At 38.1% G+C, this 19502-nt stretch overlaps 1 protein-coding gene across 23 annotated transcripts in view; it reads right to left on the bottom strand.

Annotated features, from left to right (window-relative positions):
* The window catches only part of DOCK10 (dedicator of cytokinesis 10), a 277887-nt gene that overhangs the window by 164729 nt on the left and 93656 nt on the right, over positions 1 to 19502 (bottom strand). For 16 of the 23 annotated variants that reach the window (XM_063790807.1, XM_063790806.1, XM_516126.9 and 13 more), the window contains exon 2: positions 2381 to 2500. In XM_063790807.1, coding sequence (XP_063646877.1) covers positions 2381 to 2500 — 120 coding nt within the window. Of the gene's footprint in view, positions 1 to 2380; positions 2501 to 17685; positions 18046 to 19502 lie in introns of those variants that run through there. The other 7 variants (XM_063790808.1, XM_003309478.7, XM_054679429.2 and 4 more) reach the window with 3 other exon arrangements.

Genomic DNA, 19502 nt, shown 5'->3' on the forward strand with positions numbered 1-19502 from the left:
AATTGGTCTTTATCTGAATTATCTGGTAAATTAATTGGTTTACCTTTTTGTTTGGAATAAGTAAATCTTTAATAAGTAAACCCACCAAAAGGTAAGCTCCCTTAGAACCCCAGGTGATTTCTGTCTAATCACTCCTGTCTCCATTCATCAAATAATGCCCAGTATTCAGTATTATACATCATGTATTTGCTGAATGAATAAAGGAAGGAAATGGTTTGGGGTGTGTTATAGAATAGTATGTTTGGAACTGTGCTGATCTTTTACCCCAGTTGGGAATGAGGGTGACTGTGTATGATGGGCCGGGATGGGGTGGGAGAGGGTAGGCTATGGCTTTGAGAAATGGGCAAGGACCACATCTCGAAGCAGGCATTGGGTCATGCCGAGGTGATTGCACTTCATTTTGAAGGCAGTGGGGGAGCCACAGAAGGGTTTTAAGCAGCCACGGAATAAAATAGTTCAGTGTATTTATTGGAATGTTCACATTGGAAAAACAAAGAGTTATTCTTGTATTGTCTGTTACGCTGCCAAGGATGATAAAGATCAAGGAGTAATCAGAGACATTCCTCAATTTAAATGAGCATGGGAAGATGCCAAAACTTTACAGCCCATCTACCTGCATCCTCCACTCTCTTTTTGAGCTGGGAGGCCTTGAAGTAGCATTTGACATATTTTTGAAGGACATAACTAGGAGAAAAGATGCTCCTGGATTCATGATTTTTGGTGGTGTTTGACATAAAGAGGCTGTTCAAGGCTGGACGTGGTGGCTCACCCCTGTAATCCCAGCACTCTGTGAGGCCGAGATGGGTGGATCACTTGAGGTCATGAGTTCGAGACCAGCGTGGCCAACATGGCAAAACCCCATCTCTACTAAAATTACAAAAATTAGCCGGGTGTGGTGGCACGCACCTGTAATCCCAGCTACTTGGGAGGCTGAGGCAGGAGAATCACCTGAACCCAGGAGGTGGAGGAGGTTGCAGTGAGCCAAGAATATGGCACTGCACGTCAGCCTGGGTGACAGAGTGACACTTGGTAAAAAAAAAAAAGAAAAAAAGAAAGAAAGAAGAAAGAAAGAAAGAAAAAGACTGTTCATCAGGTTAATCTTCAGTCTGAAAAATGAAAATGAGGATGTGGAATTTAAAAAAATGTGGTTTAACTTTATGCTTGCAGTTCAACTTCCAGTGGCCTAGTCCAACCACGGAAATGAGATTTCTGCACGAGATAAGTCTCTCTCAAAATGTGCCAGCACTCAGGTGGAAGCCGTTTAAAATTTTGAAAAACATTGGAAGAGTTTCTTTCTTCCTATTTACAAATCTGTCTCCTTTTTTCCATGATTCTTCACACTTGAAACAGAAAAATCATTAACTTCCATATACCTTCTTTTTCATGAATCCACGGAGGAAGGTGAAAAAAAAAAAACTCTTTAAAAGCCAGAAGCCAGACCTGCCCTCAAAGTAAGAGAGAAAATGGAAGTTTGAGGCTGCTTGAGGAATGTGTGGGCACTGAGACCCATGCTCCCTGCTAGAGGTTTGCATGGACAATGGCTGTTTCACAGGGATACCCTTCAGCTGCCTTTTTATTTGCCTTAAGATGTTGAAGTTTGTGATGTCTGAGACCACCTTTCTTTTAGGAAGAGACAGGAATGTTTACTAACCGCCCATTGAGATCTCTGTTTGACAGTTAGATATTAGATCACAATTTAAAAACGTTTAAGACCACAAGGTAACAGTATTTTATGTTTGGAACATGTGGGTGCTCACCATCCACAGCTTTGTGTTTGTCTCCAAAGCGAATTTCCTTTTCATTCATTATCTCTACTATCCTCAGAGGCTGTCTATGTGGTAGTGTGCATTGTCCTAAAGGGGACTATCTGAGACCGCCAATCTCTCCATGAAGATGTTCTAGCCTACCTTTCTTTGCCCCCAAGTGTCAGTATCTCCTTATGAAAGACAAACCAAGATTAAGGGTGATTTTTAAGAACTGCATCTTTTGTGCTAATGGAGTTCTGTCTTTGCCATTGGTTGGTTTCAGTTGCCTGGGAGCTTTCAGTTAGAAATGGCTGAGGGAGGAAGTGCTCTGTGAGTCCAGGTAAGGCAGTGGTCAGAAACCTGGACATTGGCAGGCACACGAGTACCAGCTGGAACCGGGCAGTGTCCTGGGCCTCCTCCCAGTCCCCAGTGGCCACTGACTCACTCAGCCTCCAATCTTTCAACTTGAGGGGGCCCTGGGGTACTTTCTGTTATAGGATGTGAACTCCTGCTGCAGAGACTGAGATGTAGGGTGGCCACAGGGAGGCCTGGACTCTCTGAATCTACAGGGAAAGACAATGACCCAATGTGTAGGGCCCTCCTGAATCTAGATGGCTTGAGAAGAGAAGACTTACTGAAAAGTCATCACTGGGGAAGAACAGGAGATCTTGAAGAGGATCATTCCGGTAGGTCTTTTCAAGTTCTTCAATGACAGTCTCATAATCCAAAGGCTCGAGAAGCCTAGGCTTTTCTTGCTGTAGAAAAAGAAAATATGGTATTAATCACTGACATATACCATCTCCTTTTTCTATGCCTGGTTGGATTTCATCTCTTAGTTATCATTGAGGCTTTGACACTGCACAATCCTTCCAATGCAGTCACAGAAACTCCAGGAATTTAGGGCAAAGCCACATACGTATTATTTCCAGATTTGAAATAATATGAGAAAATCCTAAAATACCCGATATCTCCCTCAGAAATTCAAGCTGTTCTTATTGAGTCCCCAAGGCTCATGATACCCAGCCCTATCACATCCACAGAATAGATGTTTATGTAAATTTTATCTTTGTCAACATGAAGAAAGACCTTCTGCTTACTTGCTATGGTATTATGATGATTATCATCATTTCTTCTGAATTAGATACTTCCTCATGAGTTCTGTTGGGTCTATTTAAAAATGTTGGCACCTTGCTAGCAATGAAAGTATCACAGGCAGTCTTGGTTGTCACGAACATATGGATCCTGTGTCAGGATTAATTGCTTGGCTCTGAGCCTCTTTGTCTCTACAGAGACAAGCTAGGTCATTTTCTAATAGAACTGAACGACAGGACTATTATGGATGCAGTGTGATGAAAATGGATAAGTGAAAAAATAGCCCGATAATCACATTGCATTACATTCCTGAAGCCAAGAGGGAATGTGCTCCCCTCAAAGAAGCCCCTCATAGTGCCAAAAATAAAAATAAAATAGAGGGAGAAATGTGACAGTTTCATTATAGGGTTGATGTGTTTGTTCCAATTGTACAGAACTCATAAGGTGAGAAAAGTGGACCCTCCCCCGCCGCAAAACACAACAAAATCCAAAACAGAAAACCAAAAACACAATCTGCATCCTCTAACCCTTTTGATGAAGCATTTATGCAACCTAAGTGAAAAGCGGTGGTCCTCTGGGTTATTTTGGGGCTCCTAGAAGCTTGAGTGGTTCCTACAAAATTTGAACGCTAAAGTGATGCCATAAGTGAAAAAAATTATTATTTTTCTTTTTCACGTAAGTGACATCAACAGATACTTTCCCACCAAACTCTTCCTTCCCCACACTCACACATGCCACCCTTCCTCATTCTGCAAAGCACACAGAGTTAGCTTTGACTCCTAAGGCTTTCTTTGGAAGATCTCTTCTGATAAGGCCCTAGAAACTTTCATCGACATTTTAATAAATGCTAATGGGCTTTTCAAAGTAGCAGTCAATATATATTTTGATAATTTTCCAAATATAAAAAATAAAACAAATGTGAACATAGTAGGCCAATGGCAAGGGTCATCATATACTTTCTACATTAGAAAAAAAAACCTAGCTCACTTCACAAATGCTTAAGGAAACTAAGGGTAATGCCAGGTGAATATTCTGTCTAGAAGGTCCTTCCAGAAAGGTGGCTAGTTTAGTAAAAAAGAAATACCCCACACAATGTTTGGAGAAAAGAAATTCAGTTGACCAACATATTTAATGAAAGAGCTGTGAGATATTGAGTATTTTGAGGAAGAAAATTCAGAGATGCTATGGCATGACTTGGGTAGTGGAAAAAAAGACTTTCTGGAATCATTGCCTTTTGATATTATTCTATTTAGACTTATTTTAAGTTCTAATTCCTTATTTCCCAGGCAAAGGTTAATTCCAAAGATTTAGATTGACAGCTCAAAAGGCAAATGCACGTTCCAGATGTTTGGTTTGCCACCCACATTTATTTTCTTTTTAATTGGCTTTGAATGTCTTTAAGTCATGGTATTTCTCTCCAATTCAGCTGCAGCCCTCAGTAGTCTTTATCTTACCCTGCAGCATATTACTTTTATATTACCAACTGCCCTCACAGGCCTTCAAGTCTGAAACAGTTGGCTTATTCTGAAACCTGTTTTTCCTCCCTATTGAGTGTGTAGGTATCAAATGTAGCAAACGAAACAAAATGTACAGTAAAACCCTTTCAGGAAGCTCTTACGTCTGCCTTAGATTTGGTTCATTGTTTATGTCTCTAAGAGTTCTTCAGCTTAAGTATATGATGCCCTTTGGTATTTACAGCAATAGTCCATGATGTGGCTAATAACACTTTTATCTTCTCCCTCCTCACACCAAAATAAGTAGAGATATGAGAGTGTGGTTTTAGTGTGTATTGTAATTTATAGGTTTAAAGGCAAATGACATATGGATGTTTTGAGAGGACTTCTATAATCGGGTTCTCACTATCTTTTAAATTTTATCACCCATTAGTCCCCAAATCCAGCATTATTTAAGGAGTTGGAGACAAGAAGATCTTTCAAAGAAGATCTTTTTCTGGTACCCCAATGTTACCTAAAATCAATCCCACCTAAATTAGTACAATAGGCAAATCAGAGCTCCCAAGTCACAAGTTATTAATAAAACCACAGAGAAACTAAATCCTAACTTGCCTTGATATACCCAAATAATGGTCCCCGGTAGTTCGCCGTGATCGTATAGTGGTTAGTACTCTGTGCTGTGGCTGCAGCAACCTTGGTTCGATATACCCAAATAAAACATATGGCCTGCAAGCATCTAAAGGCATAATTTTAGGTATTCATTTCAGGCTATGACATCAATTAATGAATGATATTTATTAGGCCTTTCCTGTTTAGAATATTGCACTGGGGTTATTTTGACATGGAACTGCAAAATCCAGCAGATCTACTTCATGTAATTTACTAAGTTTTGGCCTCTGGAGGAATAGATTGGTGAAGTTCAATCTTTCCAGCGAATTTGTTGATCATTGTGTAACATTCAAGATATTCAATGCATCATAATTTTGTGGACATAAAGTTTAAAAAGAAATAGCAATGCTATATTCCATAGTGTCTAGAGCCTGGGATTAGGCCAAAGTTGTCACAGATGCTTTACACATCTGTGATGGCGAGAATCCGGGCTACATAACCAGTACTTCTGTCCGCAGCAAGGGAGCTGCCTGCTCGGTGTAAAGAGACAGATGTATACAAGGATGGTGGGATCAGTTAATTTCTCACTACTGCTCCTTGCAGAGACATTGAGTGAAACTGGGGACTGAGCAGCATTGATTTACAGCTTTAACAAGGGTTGGGTTGTCCCTCTTGAATTTAATGTGCTTGTTTCTTTTGGAAATGCACCAACGGGGATAACGTATGTGCCAAGATTACTCTGAATTGGCTTGGATTTTTATAGTGCGTTTTACTCTTTCTCTCTTTCTCTCAAATGAGTAATGAATTTCATTAGCTGTTCTAAAGTCACTCTGCATGGGAAAAGGCACCCACCAGTACCTGTTATTATGCATTAGGGTTGGTGTTGCACCACAGTGGTGAGAGGCCCTATTCTTCTTAGAGAGAATTAAGAGATTTCTTTGATCTAGTTCCCCAAATCCACAGCTCTCCTCCAAATCAACTTCACAGCAGAAGAATGGGCTCCTGTCACAAAAACAAATGCTTGCTTCCCGTCTACCTGATTTCACTACTGAATGCCAAGACGATTATCTAAGCCCCAGGGTGGTAAAACTGTCATCTTTGTAATAGTCTGGGCTACCCAGGGCATCTCAATTGGTTTGAAACAAGCAAGAACAAAGTATTCCATTACAAATATCTGAATTATTTTCATCACTATAATTCAAGATCAAATGGATGAAGAAATGACATTGAAGAAAATAAGCATTTGAAGTATGTAACACTAAAAATTACATGGCTGAATTACCAACCTTCATATTCCTCCAGAATGGAAGTACAATCTAACTGAAACATAAGCTAGACTACCCAGCCTTATTTTGGAAAAATCCAAAGTATAAAGTAGAGTGTGAGTATAGGTTTTCTATGTTACGATGCAACAGAGAGTTTAACATATACTCTAGTGCCAGAATTGCTGGGATTCCAGTTTTGGCATTGCCACATATGAGCTGTGGAACTTCAGCCATGGTAATTAAAATCCCCATGCATTAATTTCTCCATCTGTAAAATGGTTTAGTAGGTGCTGCCTCACAGGATTAAATGAGATAATACTTTTTAAACCCCTGGAAGAGCCCACAGGTATAATCCTCATTATCCAAGTGTTAATAGATAAAGCCTATGGGTTTTTAATGTTCACTAGTCAGGGATTTAAAGCATCAGTATTATAAATTTAATGTCTACAAAGAGCAAATAGTAGGCACTCAATAAATATTTGTTAAATAAATAAATTTATATTATTTCATCCAGATCCAAGAATTCCTTTTCCGGGATTCTATCTTAAAGAAACAAGCACACATATAATCCAAGATTTATACGAGGATGTCTTTGCAATATTATCTTTGTAACAAGATGGAGAAAATATAGTCACCCTAATCCAAAGGTATAAGGGAGAAACGTAGGCTGGTGGAGATTATACACAATACGTGAAGACTCCAGAGCTGCTGTTCCAAACAAACAGTGTATCTTTTTCAGAGAACTGTGTATGGTGGAGATAGGCTTAATGCTGTGGTGTGCTTTGGGAAGGACACTGAAACTAGGATAAGGGTTTGCATAAATCCGTGAATGACTATTAGTACATGCCATAAATAATGGTGCAGTGCATGCCATAAATTTACTAAACGCTTCAATTCTTCAGCAAAGTTAGTGAACTCACAATATTTTGCATATAATTGGCTTTTCTTTTTGGAAAACACGAAGTGGCTGGAGTTCATGATCAAGATGGCAAGCACTGGTACGAAAGAAAAGATAAAGAAAGGGCACTCGCTACCTCAGAAGGAAAGAGGTTAAGGTCACCTTGACAGTGGTTCTAGATTCATAGCTATTATGACATTAGAGTTTGAGCCCAGAATACCCATATGTCTAAGGGATAGTAAGGGCACCAACTAGCTAAAAATGAGAAACAGTAAATCATCATGGATAAGAAATAATTAGGAAATTATGGTACATTCATCCTAAGAAACAATACATATCCATTAAAACTAAATTTTTTAAAGCTTGTAATAAAAAGCAAAATTGCTTATGTATTATTGTTCAATAAAGTGGTAATAAATATAATACAACAGAATAATCACACAAGATTTAATAAATTTAAAGAGAAAACATTAGAGATATGGATCCTAATATTATCAGTTATGATATTTAGGATTTTGCCATTTTTGTTTTTCTGCATTCTCCAAATTTCTACAATGAACATGTATTGCTTTCCTCGTGGTGAGAAAATGAACTTGGTTTCTCAAAACTATTATGTGTTCATGGAAACACTGGGGAGTTATTTGATTTTAAAATTGTTTACCCTCTGAAAATCCACCAGAGAGGGAGCCTAGAAAAATCACAGTGAGACTTCACATAGAAGTTCAACAGTTTCAAGTAATTAAGAAAAGATACACAAAACCCTGGGGAAAGGAGACCAGGGAAAATAATTACAGATTATATATGTGGTTCTAGAAGCTAATGTCAGCAAAAAGGAGATGGGCAATTAGCAATTTAATAACTAAAATATTTTTCACCTCTGTAGGGAACCATCAACATCTGGTAACTTACTTAAATACTCATGTGTATTGGTCATTGTCACAAAGGATTAGAAATCAGAATCTCTAGTTGGAAGTTCAGGATTTCTTACCTACCAGCTACGTAACTTTGACAAGTCATTTGCAACAGCTGATATTGGGATAAATGGGAAAAGGGCAGTGTTGCTGCAAAGATGAAGTAGATAAAGTATGAAAAGTGGTAAGTGAACCACTGAATATCAGACAAATGTAGATTTGTTTTTATTTGAAGATGATTGAAAATTACCCTACATGTTTTACCCAAGAAACATGGGCCAATCAGCTAATCAAACCAACTACAATGAATTCTTCATGTACCAGGAACTGTCCTATATTCTTTCATATTTATTATTTAAATTTTATTAAAATAACACTCTGAAAATTAATGATTCTACTGGAGGCAAAAATGGTAGTCATAATGAAGAGTACTCAATAAAAAAAGGACAGCTTCTCCTTCCAGAATCTCCTGAGTGAAGTCAGTCTACTCTATCCCCCATAGGAAAAAGGAAAGCGATCTACCTAATTAGCATATCAGCAAATGCAAGTGACTTTGAAATTCTACCTTTGTTTTCCTTGAGAAATGGCCTAGAAAATATTTTCATGTATTTATACTTGCAGATCAAAAGAGAAGGATTAAATTTAGGATTGGTTTAATATTAAACTCATTAGCTTTGCAAATAGAAAAATCTAAAGAACAATCAATGTTGCAGATACTTTGAATATCTTTCTGCAGCTCTGACCTACACAGATACAAGGTGAGCTTGTCGGCACTGGGGAGCTAATCAGGAAAAGGACTGATAGAAAGAGGAAGAGAGAACATCTCTGTGGCAAATCCCTCATGACTGAGGGCCGCATATTTGGTATCTACATTTTGAATGTAATTAGGGAGCCATGTCTTGGTTATTCACCATTGGGGTTGCTCTAGTTTTGTCTACCTGAAGTAGTTATTCTTGGTTCTCTTTTTCAGAAAACCTAGTCTTTTCAAGAAACGTTATGAAAAGAGCGTTCCCCACTTCCTTTGAGAAGTTGTATGTTCTTTCTGTGACATGCGGTAGATCCTGTGATGCCATTTGGAACTCCCTCTTCCTCAGCCAGCACTGTTGTTCCCATATATCTGAACCTTTATTCTATTTTCAATATTCATAACAGAATTAATCCTGTATCTGAGTGGCTTCTTTAGTTTTCAAAACTATTCATCCTAGTTAATGACACAGAAAAACTAACAAAAAATAGGTATTTAGTTTGGTACCAATAGAGTAGGCTCTATTAGAACATCACATGCTAATTCTTTTTCAATTCTCTTCACATCTTGACACACGGACAAGCAAATCACTCACAGTGACGATTCATGGGGTCTTTTGAGAGACCCTCCAAAAATTCCAATCTTGAAATCCCCAAAACAAATGAGAAACAACACAGCTGTTAACCAATTTCAGTGTTATATCAAGATAACTGATTAGATTTCTTAGAAGAAATAGAAGATCTAAATGACACAAGGATTCTTTAGACCTTAACTTAATCCAGGACCCTTTGACCTTAATGTAATTGGAATGAAGCCAACTTCCACGCCACTTGTGTTTAAAACAAATGAGAAGATCGGAGAAAGTCCATACAGCTGGATGCACGGCCGCAGCTGTCAGCCTGGGTCATGTAACAGATTTAATTTAGCCTTTCATCAGAGGGAGTTCCCCTGGAGAACCTCTCAAATGCTTGAGCTTCTGAAAACAAGGCTACTTTTTCCTACCAAAAAGGAAGTGATTAAGTAAAGAATAAGCCATCTTACACTAACCCTTTAACCTTCTGTCTGTCTTGAACCACACAGTTTCATGAGAATGGAAAAACACCAGCCAAATCAAAGTTAACAACTGTGCAGCTGCGCAAACTCAGATTAAGCTGAATTTGGAAATGGCTCCCTTGGTAACAAAGACGGACACAGATCTCACAAGAAATCAATCAGCAGTAACTCTTTGAATGTCTTAGTCCATTTCAGTGACATAAAGCAGGTGAAAGTCGGTAAAGCATAAAATGTTTTGCAGATGTAAGGGATGACTGTATTGTTACATTCAACACACACATTATAGTTAGAAAAATCAGAATTTTCTATTTTGTTAACCCTTAATTTCTTTAGGGAAAGCAAGGACACAAATGAGCTTTATAGGATTTGTGATGTAAGGTGCACTTTCAAACTAAATTTGGATCTTTGAAGCCTTATTTTCTTTTTAAAGAAATCTGACCATGTATATCTCTTATGAGCATGTTAAAATTCACACATTTTTGTATAGCAAATAAAAATAAAATTTAAAAGTGGCTGCTTCTCTGTATTTGTAAAGAAGTAGAAAATATCCAAGAAGATCTAAATCAAACTAAATTACATGTCTCATTTAGTTTTCTAGAAACACTTGAATGATAATAAATATCATTAAAAATACATCACAACCCAATTACAAGGCTGCCTGACACAAGGGAAATTAATGCCTTAGAGTAAACTGGAGAATTTTAGATTAATTTATATGAAGCCTGTGATGAGAGCTGTCACCAGCTTAACCTCAGATACTATCTTATTATTTTAATAATCACAAAAACATTCACTCACAGGTCAAGTATTGTACACGCACATACATGTCACAATACAAATGTAAATAGTTTTGTCAACAATAGGCATTTTATAATTTCAGTATGTCTTCCCATAATGACAGACCATTCTTTTATTTCCTTTCCTACCTGTGGCTACTTGAAGTTGAATATGCATAGTGGATATTTGTTGTCTTTTGGCCTATGTGGCACTCATCCTACTTTCTTTTAGTACTAGCATTTTAATTTCCATTTCTTTGGGGACTTACTTCTTTCCACATTCCCATAAGAAGCAGCCTTGGTGGAGTTGACTAATCAAAGTGTCCTGATTTTCTGGCATCATGGGTGTGTGACCCCAGCAAGACCCATTCAACTCTTTCCTGCCAAACTCTGAATCTTGAGTGGAAGGATGCAAATGTTGATGAAAGGATTGGAATTGTTTCATTTCTGGGGCTACACTCCCAGAAGACTTTCCATTAGTTCGAATCATCAAAACCACCCATTTCCCACTGTTCTGAGCTTCTCTAAGTCCATTCCTCGTTCTCTTCTGAGCCCATCTCTCCACTCTTCCTTCTGTCCCCTTCTCTGGACTGTGTTTGTTCATTGGAGTAGGTTTCCAATGCTTGCAACTATAGGAATCTAATGAGATATAATACAAGGAATAGTGCCTAGAATAAGGGACTATTATTTCCTCAATTTTTATGTTTATTTGGATTTGAATGGTCTTAAAGGAGGACCTCTTTCAGCTAATGACTTCTGTCTTTGAGGTGTGGAAATTTAGGTTTGGTAAACTCCTGAATTACCAATGCAACCCAAGATTGTCTCATTCTGTGAAAAGTACACCAGGTATCAAGCATCCTGAAAATGGGGGCTTAAGAACCTTCCTGGTTCTCCAGGGAAATACATTCAGTGCAGCCCCGATCTCTAATTTTCCACTAAGCCTTACCCATTCAACCCATCACTCTCCTATGACAGCAGAATATCTGGAAGCCAAAAGTTGAGTTTAAGACCCCATTTACCTTCAGTGACGATAGTCACATACTATAATTTTGCTCTCTGTAGGAGGTGCCTGGTTGTGTTGGAAGTTCCGGCAAACCCCTGCAATATACAACAGATCAGACACACCTAAGCTAGCAATGATTTAGGTATGTCTCATCTGTTGTATATTATAGGGGTTTCACCTTTCTTCCTCCCCCCATTTTCATCATACAAGTCACATTTGCTGTATTTATTTATTATAGTAAAACTAATTCATGTGTGTTTTCTTGTAGAAATAACAGTCATCCCAAATAATTGATAATAATGGTAACAATATGCACTACCATTTTAAAATAAATTACCCTGTAAATGCCAATAATGGTTATTATTTTTCTACTACCACTATCATACATAATCAATGGCAAAGACCATAATCAGTATTTAATATCTTCTCTCACTGAATACCAACATCAACCCTGGAAAAGATCATTACTGCTCTTTTTTTTTTTTTTTTTTTTTTTTAGATGAGTAAGCTTGGATTTTGAAGACTTCAACAACTTGGCTGCAAGTTGATGGGAGAATTGACATTCTAACCCAGCTCAGTTTGAAGCCTGTAGTCCACTCCACTCCACTCCACCAGCAAAGAACATAGCCTTGCAGAACAGAGAACAGAAAACAGGAATGCTTTTTCTTCACTCCCTGTTGGGAGGATTCTGGAATAGAGCTGTGATTTGGCATACTATTTCTGCTCCACTTTTGAGTTTCTGCAGCAAACGGCAAGAGAAGGCTGGGGCTGGTATAATAAGGTCACCAGGCACCTCAGGGGAACAAAGTGGTGGGGAAAGAGGACCAGGCCGGGCCTGGTGGCTCAGGCCGGGTGTGGTAGCTCACGCCTGTAATCCCAGAACGTTGGAAGGCCAAGGCGGGTGGATCACTTGAGGTCAGGAGTGCGAGACCAGCCTGGCCAACATGGTGAAACCCCGTCTCTAATAAAAATACAAAAATTACCCAGGCGTGGTGGCATGCGCCTGCAATCCCAGCTACTCGAGAGACTGAGGCAGGAGAATCTCTTGAACCCGGGAGGCAGAGGTTGCAGTGAGCTGAGATCTCGTCACTGTAATCCAGCCTGGGCAACAGAGTGAGCCTCCATCTCAAAAAAACAAAAAAAGTTTATAGGAGGGAAAGAAAATGAAAGGGTAGATTTAAGGAACCATATAATGAATGTTATTAGTGTGTATGTCAACATCCACAATGACAATTGCCACCAATTGAGGGAATATTTAAAATTAAGAAGTTTTGTACCACTACCACCTTCCAGGAAATAAAGGGTTGCTGGGATCATGACCCTCCTTCCTGTCCCTGTTGCTACTCCTCTTCTCTAGCAAACGGTCCAGCCCATGCTCAGAAGCTTGGCTCACTTCTGGTTTAACTCTTCTCCCTCCCTTCGCAGTCAGCTGCTAGGGAAAGGAAGACCATTCTTGGTTAAATTACAGGTACTCCTCTCATTTCCATTTTGGAAGCAGCTTCTCTGCAGCTCCCTGACACATGAGCTAACTGTTCAGTGTTGCGGCTCAAACCCAGGTCCTCTGATCTGCATTCACCTGGATTCTTAGGCAGACCAAGTTTCAAATCTCACGTCTCCATTTCTTGGATTGAATTCACATCCCCCGGTTACTCCTGCTTCTTTGCATTCTTCAACCTGTCCATTTCCAACATTCATTCCTGCTTTCCTTTGTGTTTCAACCCTGATTCAGCCTTGTTTCATTGTTCCTAGAACCAAAATCCTGGCTCCTGGAACCCCATCCATTGCTTCTTTCAGCTAACTGGCTCGTTTCACAACAGCCTAAATAAGCAACGCCCTATGAATGGTTGTACAAAACAAAGAGATAGCACCTAACGAAGCACAGATCACCAGTAAGGGAGGCTTCTCACATTAGCATGGAAGATTCAAGAAGAAAAAACTGACTTGAACAATAATAGTACAATACAATATAAAATAATGTATATTAGAGATATGTTAAAGCTATTCAGATTATATCCTCTACTTATAGTTTTCATTTTTATTTTCCTATTAAGGTGCTAATAGGTACTTTAAAGATAAGAGGATGAATTTTCATGGGTATCCAGTTTTCCAAATATTTTGAAATCCTGCAGATTAATGACCCATAAACCAGTAACAACTTAAAAACAACAAATCACATTTAAATATGTTCATATATTTTTATGACTGTGCAGATGATTGATATAGTAATTCAACTTAATTCTGTTTTTAATCTTTCTAAATTAGGACACAGAATTTAGGAAGGAAATGATCTCTTTATTGACTTCCTTTGCACCAGAGATCACACTGAATAATTTTAGTTAAAAAAAAGAATAAAATAAAAATAGAAAGGCAGTTAAAAAGAAAACCATCAACTGCAGACCACCACACACATTTCAAAAATTAAGGGAAGAAGTTCTACTTGATGATCTAACATGACAATTTCACTTTTCCTTAAGCTTTTTTCATAACACAACTTTAGTCTCTCAATTGTATGTTGTTTGTGATAAGTGGCATTTCTCAGACAATACATTTGAAAATTAGATTAATAAGGGAAACTTTCAAAACAACTAAAAATTCTACATAAAATATACAGCTTCAAATAGCATTTGAAAAAAACCCAGAATATACAGAATAGTCCATCTGGGTCAAGAGGGTATAAAATTTGGGTTGCATAATTCTTAGGAAGTCACAGAGCTCTGGATAGGTATTTGAGATTACTGTAAAATTAAACCATTTCTAAATTTTCTTTCGATTCAGAAATGACTTGAGTTCAAGATCTACATGATCATCACAAAAACAGATATGATAAGTATCTGCAACAATCACTTTTTTCTTCTTTCACTACAATTTATGAGTATATCCAAAAGTTTAAAAGAAGTTATTGCTTTCTTCTTTAACTTTAGGTCTCATCTTTATTTGTTGGGCATTTTGTCAACTGAATTGCTCCTTCCCTTATCACTATTCAAATGAATAGGCTCTGAAGCCAGTCTAGGGATGTTGGTTTAAGATTTTTTTTTCTTTTCCTTTTTTTTTTTTTTTTTTTTGAGTCAGAGTCTTGCTCTGTTTCCCAGGCTGGGGTGCAGTGGCACGATCTCGGCTCACTGCAACCTCTGCCTCCTGGGTTCAAGTGATTCTTCTGCCTTAGCCTCCCGAGTAGCTGGGACTACAGGCACGTGCCACCACGGCCAGCTAATTTTTTGTATTTTTAGTCGAGATGGGGTTTCACCGTGTTAGTCAGGATGGTCTCCATCTCCTGACCTTGTGATCCACTTGCCTTGGCCTCCCAAAGTGCTGGAATTACAGGCATAAGCCATCATGCCCGGCCGGTTTAGATTTTAGAAATCTTAGATGAATGTGCTGGGCACAGTACAATGAGGCTGTGAGTGAGTTTCAGCTAAACTCTGCTTAGACTGGGTAGAAAAAAAACCATGGTATTTCTGAAATAAACTGTATTGACACATAGAAAGATCTGGGACCTCAAGCACTCAGCTTAATGCAGTTCAGAAGTCTGTCTCCTAGGTGGTACTGTTATCAAAAAAAGATTCCCAGGAGAAAAGCGTGACCTGTAGTCCAGTGACTTCAACTGCTGAAGGCACTAGAAAGACAATTTCAGTGTCCCTTTTCCCTTGTCCTTGGAAATGGAAATATTTTACTTAGTTTTAATAACACTACACAACACTTGTAACTTTGGCAACACTTGTAACTTGTTTGTAACTGTTCAAGTTACACAACACAACACTTGTAACTGTTCAGAATGCACAGTACCAAACTGAATTCTAATAAACAATCTTAATGCAGGATAGGTATTATTATAAGCATTTTACAGAAGAGGAAACTGAGGTTCAGAGTGATTTAAGTAACTTGCCCAAGGTCATATAGATGGCAGGTGAGAGCGGCAGGGAGAACGACTTCCTCATGATATCTGTTTCAAATCCTAGTGCTCTAATTACTCGTTGCACTTTCTTGGATTCCAAAATGAAAAGCACATCTCAGGATAATACTTAAGGATGGATCAGACAATCCCGTACTCAATACAAGAGACAACCTGTGAAAGTAGATATGCCTATCTTAGGCAGACCAAAAGCAGGCAACTGTAGCACGGACATCCCCAGTGCCTTCTGTCGTCGAAGAAAGCTAATCACTGTATGAATGATCTTAATTAAATTTGAATGCATTGCTAACTGAATGCTGTGGGAAAATACCGCGTCCTTACTGGCCGCTCTTCCCATAGTACTCAGTAGCAATACGTTCAAATTCAATTAAGATATTTAATACAGTGATTAGCTTCATTATATGGTGAGACTCTGGGGACTGTCCTCTTGCCAACACTGTATGTGTGGTCTCAGTAAGATAGACATGTTCTTCTGTGCATTTTCTCTTTTAGTGGACACAAGAAATAACTCTCAGGGTGACATAATCCATGCTACTTCTAAATTTCATTGAGATAAATACAGCAGCGAAATTATGTTTTGGGGACAAGACTCAAGTTAAAAATGATCTCAAACCAGGCAATATTTTGAAACAGTTATTCTCCTTAACAGGCTGACGAGGCTCTTTTGGAGTCAGTAGGGAAGATATATCTGACCAGTGGGGAGGAAGTGGTTAGGTCCAGGCTCTTATTTCTGACCAATGGGGAGAAAGAGGTCAGGTCCAGGACTCTGCATATTCCAGTTATGAAATACCCAGTGGAAAGATGAGAGCTACATTTAATGTGAACAAGGGTAGGGGCTCAACTGCATGTATTCACCAATGGCAGACACACACTCCTGAGATAGAAACTGAACAAACAACAACACAGTACCAACCCTCTGAGCAGACCTCTAATAAACTCTATTAATATCAAGTTACCGTCAACTAATTGTTAGTATAAAGAGGGCCTCTATTCATTGAGAGGCAATGTACTTATTCATATTTATAAAGAGCCTATATATATGCATGTGTGTGTGTGCATATATATATATTTTTTTTTTTGAAAAGCCATCTCTGTTTCTATATTAAAGATGTTTCTATGAACAAAAAGATCTTTCACCCCTAGAACTGTGGTTTTCATATGGGTGATCAGTGATCACCCTCCTGGAGACGTTTAGCAACGTTTGGAGATGTTCTTGGTCGTCACAACTGGGGAGGGATTGCCACTGGCATTAAATGGATAGAAGCCAGGAATTTGCTAACCATCCTACACGGTACAGGATAGCCCCCCACAGAAAAGAATTCTCAGACCCCAAATGACAATAGCGCTGAGGTTGAGAAACCCTGCTCCGAAAAAGCCAAGCAAAGCCAGACCCACCATGTGAAATGAACATTCTTCTAAAATAAGCTACCCAGGAATATTGCCGCAGCCATTTAACATACAAAGTGGGCCCTTCACTTTACATGAAAGTCACTGAAGTGCTCTAACAATCAGCTCTGATATTCAACTGTCAGTAGTTTATAGAACTGTAAAGTTCTATACATTCTACAGTTTATAGATCTGTAAAGTTCTGTAATAAGTACAGGTTTTCAAGCTCTCATTTTGTTTGCAAACAATAAGGCAGAAATATTTTTAACAGCAAAACAAAACCAAATCTTTTTAACCTTTAAAACCTTTAAAAGTATCACTTTTTAAAGTCCTCCTTGGCTCTATTAATCAAATGCTTATTTACTTTTTCTTTCACATTTTGGATTGCTCTTTCTAAGAATTTTAAAATAAATAATTAGTGGCATATGATAAAATAGAGCAATGACAATTTTTTAAAAATACAACCATATACATGTCATCAACTGAGTCCTTAGGCAATTAGAGGCTTTTCTTTAATAAAGAGAATAACTTCTTCAGAAATTTTAATTTGTACCATAATACTAAGATCACCTTAAATTCCAAATATTATAGTAATGTTTTAATGATTAAATTCTCTATGAACATATTTTAAAAGAGTTACATGCGGTTTGAGAACAGCGTGACTTCAAAAATAATGATGGAAGTAAAAGAGAATATTTAGGACCCAAATGGAATCTTCTGTTCCATATAAGACTTCACCCAGCAGCCTGTGCTAGAATACCACTGTAGAGCTAATCATTTTTGAAAGAAAGGATTGAAGGAAAGATGGAAAGCAGAACATTGACATTTGGATACCTACAGAACTAAATCTGTGGATTTCTTCTTGGTTTACTCTCCTCACAGTTCGTCTCTTCTTCCAAAATTCACTGGGCTCCCGTTTAAAAACCTTCCCTCGAAAACTCATCGTATTGCTATAATTTGAGTCACAAAATATTTCAAAATATCGATGTCGTTAAACTCTTCTCTTCTGAAGCGTCACCAGGCTGAACAAATCTTTCTTCTTGGTAAAAAGGGAAATGCTCATGCTACATGAATGTAACTCAACAGAAAGGAAAGGAAAGCTGTCAAGTTACCACTTCCTGTGAGTAACTAACTACCAGCTGTTCAGATACTGCTTTTGTGCATATATCCTCCCTCTTCACCTGCAATAAAGCAACACAAAATGACTTTGGACGTTTAAGAGAATTGTTCACAGCTAAACAAACCATATGATGTAAAACCACCCATGCAACCAAATCAAGATTGAATTGAACAGTTAATTGACAACAGGGCTCCATGGCTGTCAAAACAGCCACCCAAACTTTATAATTCTGGTTAGACCCCAAAAGTCAACTGTAATAATATGGCTGAGGTCTGAGAATTGTGTTTAAAGCAATTGCTCTTGTTAAGTGTAGACTAAATAAGTGATCTTCCGAGGGGAGTTCCCAAAGTGATTGTTTAGAGAACAAGAAGACGATATTAGAATTTTTTGTATATTGGCTATCTAAATAAAGAAAATATGCTTGACTATTATTTAATAGAATGCACACAGACAAGGACTCCTTGAATCTGTATGTCAAATAGTTACAAAGAGCTACAGAGTTAGTTCCCTCATCTTTAGATCTTCAAGCCCTTTCTCTGGGGCTATTTAATTTAAAAGTGCAGTTCTCCCCTCAAACCCACCCAGATGCTCTTTCCTGTTTTGATTTTCTCCATCACAGTCACTGACACGTAACACAACTGTACGGTTTATTTATTTGTTTTACTCAGGGTCTCTTCCTCTACCAGGCTGTATGTTCCATGAGCATGCGATTTCGTTTCATTCACTGGGTCCTCAGTGATTAGAACACGCGGCACTCAAAAGGCTTTCAGTATATATTAGTTAAATATATGTTTAATAAAGAATAAATTAGGGATTTACATTTATTATGCTTAACAATGAACCTTGTCTCATCTATATATTGTGCTTTGAAATATTAGCTATTGATAAAAGCCATATAATTGATAAACAGATATACAATATAGGAGTATGTTCAGTTTTTTTCTACTAGGTGAAGCAGAAATATTTGGAGGCCACAGGACTAGGCTGTTCTCTTTTCCCCAGTAATAATTAGATTTAGTTGATAGGCACACATGTACCCCAGGCCTGAGCCATTCACCTGTCTCTACTTTGTCATGCAGTGATTTGTGCCAGACAGGGAAAAAGGGATTCTGATTATTCCTGTCTTAGCACGCAGACTGAGAAGACCTTCTTTTGAAACCAATCAGAAAAATAGCATGATGCTATAAAATGACAGCTGGGGAGATAAATTATATCATTACTTTGTAATTGGCTTAGTTAGGCAAACTAAGGATTCCACCGAGCAGAAGTCCATTGATCCCTGGTCATTTGATATTTAGAAATTCCACCATATGTCTTTAGTGCTAAACAGATTTCACCCTCAAAGTAATGCTTTGACATCTGACAGATGAACAGGTATATTATAGTACATGCAGAATCTTCAGATTTATTATTTTTTCCTTATATGGTGTGATGAGAGTCTGACTCTGGATCACCTGATTTCCTGGGGTTAGATTATGTGTATATGTTGATGGCTAAAAATAGTATTTTATAATCCTTTTTAGATCATGAGCTCA

Source organism: Pan troglodytes, chromosome 13, assembly GCF_028858775.2.
Source record: "Pan troglodytes isolate AG18354 chromosome 13, NHGRI_mPanTro3-v2.0_pri, whole genome shotgun sequence".
NCBI lineage: Eukaryota > Metazoa > Chordata > Mammalia > Primates > Hominidae > Pan > Pan troglodytes.